General features: G+C 50.9%; 1 protein-coding gene across 2 annotated transcripts; it reads left to right on the top strand.

The window, feature by feature from the left end:
- Window positions 1–664: 664 nt before the first annotated feature.
- On the top strand, window positions 665–6,916 carry Klhl33 (kelch like family member 33). 2 transcript variants are annotated; one of them, XM_051142997.1, is made up of 4 exons: window positions 665–1,475; window positions 4,696–5,620; window positions 5,732–5,899; window positions 6,294–6,916. In XM_051142997.1, exons 1-4 carry the CDS (start codon window positions 737–739, stop codon window positions 6,844–6,846), a joined length of 2,385 nt encoding a protein of 794 aa, XP_050998954.1. In that variant the 5' UTR covers window positions 665–736; the 3' UTR covers window positions 6,847–6,916. The 2 variants fall into 2 exon arrangements, with proteins under 2 accessions (XP_050998954.1, XP_050998955.1); XM_051142998.1 differs by having other exon boundaries at window positions 948–1,093.
- Window positions 6,917–8,773: the final 1,857 nt, after the last annotated feature.

Here is an 8,773-nt window from a genome sequence, read left to right as displayed (position 1 = left end):
GTACAGCAATTATATCCTCGAACACAGACAAAGTCAGGCAGAGGATAAGGAAATCTCCCCCTTTCCACTCCCCAAAGCCCACAGCTATTAAGGAGGAAGGTGAGCCAAATCTCCAGTGTGGTATAGTCTAGACTTTTCAGACTCCTTCCCCAGCTTCCTGTCTCCTCCAGCCACCTGCTGTTAGAACAGTCCTTCCGCCCTGCTCACTCCAACCGGGTGTCTGCATTCCCTGTGCCCTGCAATTCCCCTCACTCAGCACACCCCTGTGACCTACAGGTGGAAGGGGGAAGTCATCCCAGGACTTGGCCTTGTGGGTTGGTGTCAGCTTCCAGCCCTGGGAGAAAAGGGTTTAGCCCTCAGGCTGGCTATAATTAGCCAAATTGGGGCACTGCTGGGATCTAAACAGACTGAGAACTCAAGTGAGGGCAAACAGAAGCCTGTGTCTCCCGCGTGGGACCGAAAGAGGGCAAGTGGAAAGGAGGGGCTGACCCTGACCTAGATGGCTACAGGTGTTTGCGGGTTTGCTGCACTTGGTGAACACTGTGTTGGCTCTGTAAAGCCCACTATTCCAAAGTCAGTGCGTCACTTGGGGTGGAGTGAGGGGCTGACAGCTGAATTGAAGACAGCTCTGCTTTTCTGAGTGCAGATCGCGCGGGGCGGCGGGGGGGGGGGGGCATCTTTCTCTCATGCCTGGTCACCTGCAGCGATCTCACTGTGAGCTGTGAGCTTCTTGAAGATGGCAAGTCTTTCCTCAGACCGGGAGCACAGCTCCCTTCCTATCCAGAACAGTCTTGAACTCCCTTTGCCGGCCCGAAGAGCCTCCTCCTCCTGGTCGTCTTCTTCCTCCGATGAGGATCCTGAGTTACTTTCCTTTCCTCTGGCAGAGCCTAACCCCGACCCCTTAGTTTCAGGAAACCTTCCCTTTGCAGCTTCATCCCTGGAGAAAGGGAGGAAACAGGATGAAGACGACGACGACTCAGCAGAGCCTGAGATGCTGTGCAGCGTGGAGCATCCCTTGCACTTCTTCGCTGAAGCGCAGAGGCTGCGGGAGGAGAAGCTGCTGCTGGATGATGAGGTGTCAGTAGGGGGAAAGGTATACGGGGTGCACCGGGTGATCTTGGCTGCAGTTAGCAGCCTCTTCCGAGGCCGACTGATGACGGGCGGTGGTCAGCAGCCTGGCTTCAGCCTCAACGTGACCCCGAGGGGCTGGGAGGCTGCGCTGACCTTTGCCTATGAGGGAGTGCTGGGTCCCGCCCCGCAGGACGAAGTGTTGGCTGCTGCAGAGGCGCTGGGGGCGCCCCGGGTGAAGAGCGCGGCCCGGCTGAGGCCAGAAGGGCTTGGCAAAGCCAGGGAAGATGAAAAGAAGCTCAGCCAGGCAGAGGAGCTGAGGGAGAATCTGCACAGCGTTGAGCGTCTGTATCGAGAGGGCATCGGGTGCGACTGGGAGCTCGAGGCAGAGGGCTACCGCCTGCGGGGTGAGGGCCTGTGGGGCAGCTGCCAAGAATGCATGCCGCAGGGTCTTGTTTGTTTAGTCGCGCTAGGCATGGTACCTAAGGCCTTCCTTCCACAGTACCAGTGAGCCACACCTCAGCCCTGTGAAATAGTTTTGTATGGTTGCTTCAGCAAGAATGCTCTTTTTGGTGCTTTTCCAGCACCACCAAAAGATGTACATGCGCAGTTGAATTGTTTTTTAGACGCCCGGACAGATTTGAACTGAAGGCCCTTTTTTTTCCCCCCCCTGCCTAGTAGGTAGGATTTCCAGCCAGCTGGCTAGGGCTTAGAGTACAGTCCATGGCAGCAAAACAAGGAGAAAGTGACTGACTCAAACAGATTAGCCAGGGCCCCTTGGCATCTTCTCAGCACACAGCAAAAGGCGAAGAGGCAAGTTGGTTCAGGTCTCCCAGTGTGTCCTTTTTCCTAGCTGTGTTCTTGGCTCTGGCAGCAGACTCCAGCCTGGCCCCTCTTCCAGTGTCTCCTGTACCAAGATGCATCTGACCTGGGAAATGGAGTCTGCATGTGACCAACTAGGTTTAGAGTTAACAAGAGATTTGCTTAGAGATTTCCTAGTTCAGGGCTAATAAGGAAGAAATCAAGTGAGGTGTGGTGGCTCATGCCTGTAATTCCAGCCCTGAGGAGACTGAACGAGAGGCTAGCCTGGGCTCCAGTGGCCAATGTGGACTACGTTGTGAGTTCCTATCTCACAAACCAAAATGAAAAAGAAATCCATTAGCTCCTCATTACATGTGTATGTAACACATAGGAGGCTGAGAAAGGAGGAGTGACATGAGTTCAAGGCCAGCCTAGGCTGACTCCGAGACCGGTCCAGCCACACCAGGAAGTGCTTGCTGGAGGGCCTCCAGAAGGAACACTGTACCTAAAGACTTTCCCCTTTTCTCACTGGCACTAGCTGGAGGGTGATGCCGTAAAACTTCCTATGCAAACACGGCCTCATCCCTGTGTGGGATCCCATCACTTTAAATCTTAGGGTACAGGAAGGAGGGAAAGGGAGGGAGACATTTCACAATGAGTCTCAGATGAGAACGTTGGTTGGTGATTCGAAAGCTGAGCAGGTTTAGCTCATTTTTCCAGAATGTAGATTTTCTCAGGCAACATAAACTAGGAAGCTATAATCGATGTTTGCTGTCTGGGAAGCACCAGGCTACTACCTATTGCTAAAAAACAAAACAAAGCAAAACAGAGGGAACATCATTATATCAGTTCCCCTTTGAGAAGTACATATTCCATCACTGAAGAGCCTGGGCTCTGTCAGCGTCACGGGGAACTCTGAGGCTGACTACGACGGTTTCTAGCAGAGTGTTCCTCTTCCTATTATGAAATACTTCAAACACGAAACAAAAATTAACACTCAAACATTCATCATACCGGCTTAACGATTAATATGCTACTAGGTGCATTTTATCTCATTTCTGGTTGGCATTTTACTGACGGATATGTGCTTTTTAAAGTAAAGGAGGGGCTAGAGAGATGGCATGGTTAAAAGCTCTTCCTGGTGGTCCTCCATAAAACCCAAGTTCAAGTCCCAGCATCCACACTGCAGGTCTCAATTGTCTGGCCTTCTTGGAAACCATATTCCCATGCACATACCCACAGAAAGAGACACATGCATAAACATAATTGAAATAATAAAATATCTTGTTCAAGGATATTTGAGCTTTTGCTTTCAGTCTTACTTTTCGATTTGGGTGAAGAGTCTCACCAAGTTGCCCAGGTTGGTCTTGATTGTATCGTGCAGTCCAGCAGCCAGGCAGGCTCTGACTTCATGATCCTCCTGCTGTGGCCTCCATGTGACTGGGCTTGCACAGCTTTAAACACAAAGCCCAACCTTTTTTTTTTTCTTTAACTCTTTTGTACTTAAAAAATTGTAATTATTCACATGTGTGAGAATGTGTGTGTTTGTGTGTATATGTGAGCAGCACACCGTTCTGGTAGTCCTGTGCTTGTGCGGGGTCAAAGGGCAGCCTGCAGGAAGCAGCCCTCTCCTTCTACCATGTGGGTCCCACGGTGAGAACTCAGGTTATCAGTCTTGGCGACGATTTCCTTTACCCGCTGAGTCGTCTTGCCTGCCCCCTGCTTGCTTCTTTTATTTATTTGGGCGGGGGGGGGGGAGGAGGTTGTTTTTGTTTGGTTTTGGTTTTGGTTTTTCAAGATGGGGTTTCTCTTTGTAGCCCTGGCTGTCCTGAACTCGCTTTGTACACCAGGCTGGCCTCGAACTCGCAGAGATCCGCCTGCCTCTGCCTCCCGAGTGCTGGGATTAAGGGCATTCACCACCACAAATGGCTTCTTTCTTTTCTTAAAGATTTGTTTTATTTTAAGTGTATGTGAGCGCCTGCATGTGTGCCAGGTACCACATGTGTGCCTGGTGCCTACAGAGGCCAGAGGAGTGTGTCCGGTCCCCCGGGGCTGGACTTACAGGTGACTATGAGCTGCCAAGTGAGTGGCGGAAACCAAACCTGTGTCCTCTGCAAGAACAGCAAGTATGCCACCATGTCACCGTGGCATGGGCATAGCTAGTCATAGGATGACTGACGGCTGAGACTCTTGAAGCTACAAATGCAAAACCCTTATTTTGAACACAACATAGTGATGCCTCTAGAAGTCACACGTCGCTTGCTTTGTGTCCCTTGTTAGCAAATGTTGCCTATGGGGTTTTCTCAGCTGGACTCATAAAGACTGCTTTTCTAACTGACATGAGCCTAAGACAGTAAAGTGTGCTCCAGACACTAACACAGGAACAGCACAGGGTACTTGAAAATGTTGAAGGCTGGGTATGGGAGTGCATGTCGGGTCTCCACAGTGAGTTCCAGGCCAGCAATACTACATAGTGAGACCCTGTCTCCAAACACAAAGAAAGAAAGAAAGAGGAAGAGAGATGTTAAAGCAAAGATTCCGTGCGTCACCATTTCCACCTATGGAATCATAATCTGGGGAGGGGACTGAAAGCTGCATTTGCTCGCTTATTTATCTGTTGCCGGACCGGGGATGGAATCCAGGCTGTGCACCTGCTAGACAGAGCTCCCTCAGCAGGAAAGCTGCAAGCATCCCGTGCTATTCCAATGTACACCACGGCTTGGCCTATGGCCTTGGGTGGTTGGGTCAAAGTTGGGTTACAAGTTAGGACTGTGGTTAAGCTGTCTCGCAACAGTCTTGGTCCCCACTGCTTCCTCTCCACTGTAGTGCACCGAGTAGCCCTGGCCTGCGGCAGTGAGTTCTTCGGGGCCATGCTTCTGAGTGGCATGCGAGAGTCCCAGGGCACAAAAGTATCTCTGCGTACCATCTCTTCCCAAGACCTGAGACTCCTCGTTTCTTTTGCCTACTCTGGCATGGTACGAGAACGGTGGCCAGGATTGCTACGAGCGGCCCAGGCTGCGCTACAGTACCAAAGCTCTTCGTGCCTGGATTTGTGTCAGAGAGCCTTGGCACAAAGCCTCTGCCCTGCCCTTTGCCTGGCTTTGTTCCCTATGGTGGAAGCCCCTGGCTTGGAGAAGGTCTGGGGGAAAGCCCATCGTTATCTCCTCACTCATCTGCCCGCTGTGGCTTCCTGCCCCACTTTCCCGTCGTTACCGGTTACCTGCCTGGCTGAGCTTCTGGATAGCGATGAACTCCACATACAGGAAGAATTCGAAGCTTTCATAGCGGCGCGGTGTTGGCTGGCTGCTAACCCCGAGACCCAGGAGTCGGAGGCCAAGGCCCTGCTGCGATGTGTCCGCTTTGGCCGCATGTCTACCCGAGAGCTGCGAAAGGTGCGGGCGGCTGGCCTCCCTCCACCCCTGCCCCCTGATCTGCTGTACCAGCTGATGGTAGAAGCGGAAGTTCCAGGTCAAGAGAGGTGGAGGGAGCCTGACCAAGCACTGGTGGTGATTGGAGGGGATGGGCTCAGACCTGACATGGACCGAAGAGAGCCATCTTGCAAAGTGTGGTGGGCCCGGGCTTTTCGCTGTGGCATGGGTCTGGTACGAACTGTGGAGTGGTGCCGGCTACCTAACCTGCCTGCTCCTGGGCGCTTTCGGCATGGAGCTGCGAGCCTAACCGGAAGTGAACTCTATGTGTGTGGGGGACAGGATTTCTACAGCCACAGCAGCACTCTGCCTTCAACTCTCAGGTATCCCCAATGTGTGGCGGCCCCCATGTGAGCAGGCTAGAGGCAGTGCTAATCTAGCCAGCCATAGACTCCCATTGTCACCTTCTTCATATCTTGTCCCATCGTGTCCAGGTGGAGCCCCAGTCAAGAAGACTGGGAGGAGATGGCACCTTTGTGCCAGGCTCGGAGCTTCTTCCCTCTGGCGGTGTTTGATGGGCAACTTTATGCCCTGGGTGGACGAGACAATGGTGTGGCCCTTAATTCCGTGGAGACCTATAACCCTGAACTCAATGTCTGGAGGTAAGCTGGCAAATGAGCATCATGGAGAAACTAGATTTGGAGCGGGAGAGTAAAGCTGGGCATGGCGGCACCCGCCTGTAATCCTAGCAACTGCTAAAGCAAGAGCGTAGGCTGTCTATCATATTAGTAAGATCTAGCTCAAAATAAAATAAAGTGACCGGGCATGGCGGCACCTGCCTGTAATCCCAGCACTGGGCAGGTAGGGGCAGGCAGATCTCTGTGAGTCCAAGGCCAGCCTGATCTACAAGGTGAGTCCAGGATAGCCAAGGCTACACAGAGAAACCCTGTCTCGGTGGGGGGAGGGGGACATACATGAAGGAATGAATACGTAAATAAATACTGAAATAAAGTTGGACTTTTGGGTTGCCTGACCCTGTGTTCCACTCTGCCCTAGGCCAGCACCTGCTCTTCCAGTGCCATGCTTTGCCCATGCAGCTGCAACCCTCGAGGGCCGACTGTATGTAAGCGGTGGCTGTGGTGGGACTGGCCAGTACTTGGACTCATTGATGCACTATGACCCCAAACTTGAGAAGCCTGTGACCCTTTTGAGCTCAATGGGAGTGGCCCGGGCTAGTCATGTGATGGCTGCTCTGGGCGGAAAGTTGTATGTGGCAGGTGGGATAGGTGACCCTGGGGACCTCCTGAGCTTTGAGGCCTATGAGCCAAAGACTGATAGCTGGACTCGCCTGGCATCCTTGCCCTCCCCCCATGTGGGGGCTGCAGGCGCTGTGCTACAGGGGGAGCTACTGGTACTAGGGGGCTACAGCCACCATACTTATGCCATCTCCCACCTTGTCCATGCCTACTGTCCAGGTCTGGACCGCTGGCTCTGCCTGGGAACGCTGCCAAGGCCTCGGGCTGAGATGCCTGCCTGCATTTTGACATTGCCTAGTGTGCAACACATAGCTTTGGTCCTTACTCAACACCAAAACAAACCTGCTGGGTGACTGCTGATCAGCAGGATACGAGGGAGTAAGGGATAAGAAATTAAGAGAGGATAAGAAGGTCTTACTTGCTTGTTTACTTTTAAAAATTATTGTTCCTAGAAATGTTCTTTCTATTGTAGCTCTGGCTGGCCTTGAACTTGAGATATAGCCTGGGCTGGCCTCAAACTCAGAGTCTCCTGAGTGCTAGGATTGCATGCACTACCTGACCTTGATTGAGAGGCATGGTGATGATGATGATGATGATGATGGTGGTGGTGGTGGTGGTGGTGATGATTGACAGGGTCTCTTGTATCCCAGGCTGGCTTAATTCCCTATGTGGTCAAGGATGACCCTGAGCTCTTCATCCTCCCGCCTCCACCTTGAAAGAGTTGGGATCACAGGCATACAGCCCCCCGCCCCCATTTGTGCGAGTGATCAAACTCAGGGCTTCCTGCATGCTAAGCAGGCACTCTGCCTATTTCACTGCATCCTTAACCCTAAAAAGGCTTTATTCTTTTTTGTCTTGTTTTTAATTGTTTAATATTTATTTATTTTTATGTGTACGAGTGTTTTGCTTGTATGTATGGGAATGCATGTGTGTCTGGTGCCTGCAGAGGCCGGAAGAGGGCACCAAATCCTGTGGAGCTAGAGATACAGATGGTTGTGAGCAGCATTGTGGGTGCTTGGAACTGAACCTTGGTCCTTTGGAAGAGCAAACCATGGAGACATCTCTCTAACCCCTTATTTTGTGATTGGAGGCAGTCTCATTATGTAGTGCAGATGAGAAAGTGTTACTCTTGATGGCATTTTACTCCACACTGGACCTCGAAGCTCATACACTGTTTTTGTTTTGTTTTTCCCCACTGTTTTTGTACATATGACCTCTACTGAGGAAAAGGTGATTATGTCACTCATGGGAAATGGGCCTTGGGGAAAAGGACTGGCAAGTAAATACTCGCATAAGAGAAGCAGCCAGGAAGAACTCCATGGTGATTAGTGAAGAATTTTTGATGAAAGAAGTAACAGTTATTTGAGAGTGAAAAGTGAAGCTTGTTGGTAGAGAACCTAATTAGCATGCACAAGGTTCTGCTTCAATAATCTATGGAATAAGAACAAAATAAAAGGGGCTGGAGAGATGGCTCAGTGGTTAAGAGTACTGCCTGCTCTTCCAAAGGACCTGGGTTCAATTCCCAGCACCCACATGGCAGCTCACAACTGTCTGTAACTCTAAGATCTGACATCCTCACACCAATGCACATAAATTAAAATTAAATAAAATATAAAAAAAAGAGAACAAAATAAAATTAAAACTACAAAACCCAAACTTCTGTAGTCATAATATAGGGACCAGGAAGATGTCAGGATAATTTGGAAATTGATGGAGGAGTGTGACAGGAATTAAACAATCATCCCTTTCTTGGCACTTGCTCACTTTACTCTCTCATCAGCAGGATACCTAGGTTCTCCTAACAATATTCTTTCTTGGGTAGTTTTGTAGGCCCGTCCTTGGTTCCATAGGTGGCCTGTGGAATCTTTGGGTTCCCACTTGAGACAGAAATCTCCATTAGGTGTGGACATGGTGGTGGACACTGGGAACCCTGGCATGTGGGAGGTGGAAACAGGAAGACCAGGACTTGAAACTGTTCCAAGAAAACCAAACCAACCTCAACACACAAAAACACCAAAAAGGAGGCACTCCCAGCAAGCTTTGCACAGCACAGAGACCGGAAGCCACGAAGGTCCACCAGGGTGAGGTGAGAGTAGTCAGCGAGTGGGGGAGGAGAAAGACAGAGGCCAAGGAGAGCGTGTCCATGGTAGAAAATGGAAAGGTTGGGGTTGAGTAGATGGGAGGAATCCACTCAAATGTCTTCTTTACCCTTTGGATGAACTCAAGGATCAGGACTAGAAAAAGAACAATTGTGTGAGTCCCATGGGATCAAAAGGGTGG

The sequence above is a fragment of the Acomys russatus genome, chromosome 3, assembly GCF_903995435.1.
Source record: "Acomys russatus chromosome 3, mAcoRus1.1, whole genome shotgun sequence".
In the NCBI taxonomy this organism is placed as follows: domain Eukaryota; kingdom Metazoa; phylum Chordata; class Mammalia; order Rodentia; family Muridae; genus Acomys; species Acomys russatus.
Note: the sequence above shows the minus strand (reverse complement) of the source record. Positions and strands in the feature narration are given on the sequence as shown.

What these genes read in the sequence shown, in the direction of transcription:
- Klhl33 (XM_051142997.1), top strand. Translation starts at nt 737, where the DNA reads ATGGCAAGTCTTTCCTCAGACCGGGAGCACAGCTCCCTTCCTATCCAG. An exon ending in AGAGGGCTACCGCCTGCGGG is followed by an intron (nt 1,476 to 4,695) that starts GTGAGGGCCTGT and finishes TCTCCACTGTAG; the next exon opens with TGCACCGAGTAGCCCTGGCC. An exon ending in CCTGAACTCAATGTCTGGAG is followed by an intron (nt 5,900 to 6,293) that starts GTAAGCTGGCAA and finishes ACTCTGCCCTAG; the next exon opens with GCCAGCACCTGCTCTTCCAG.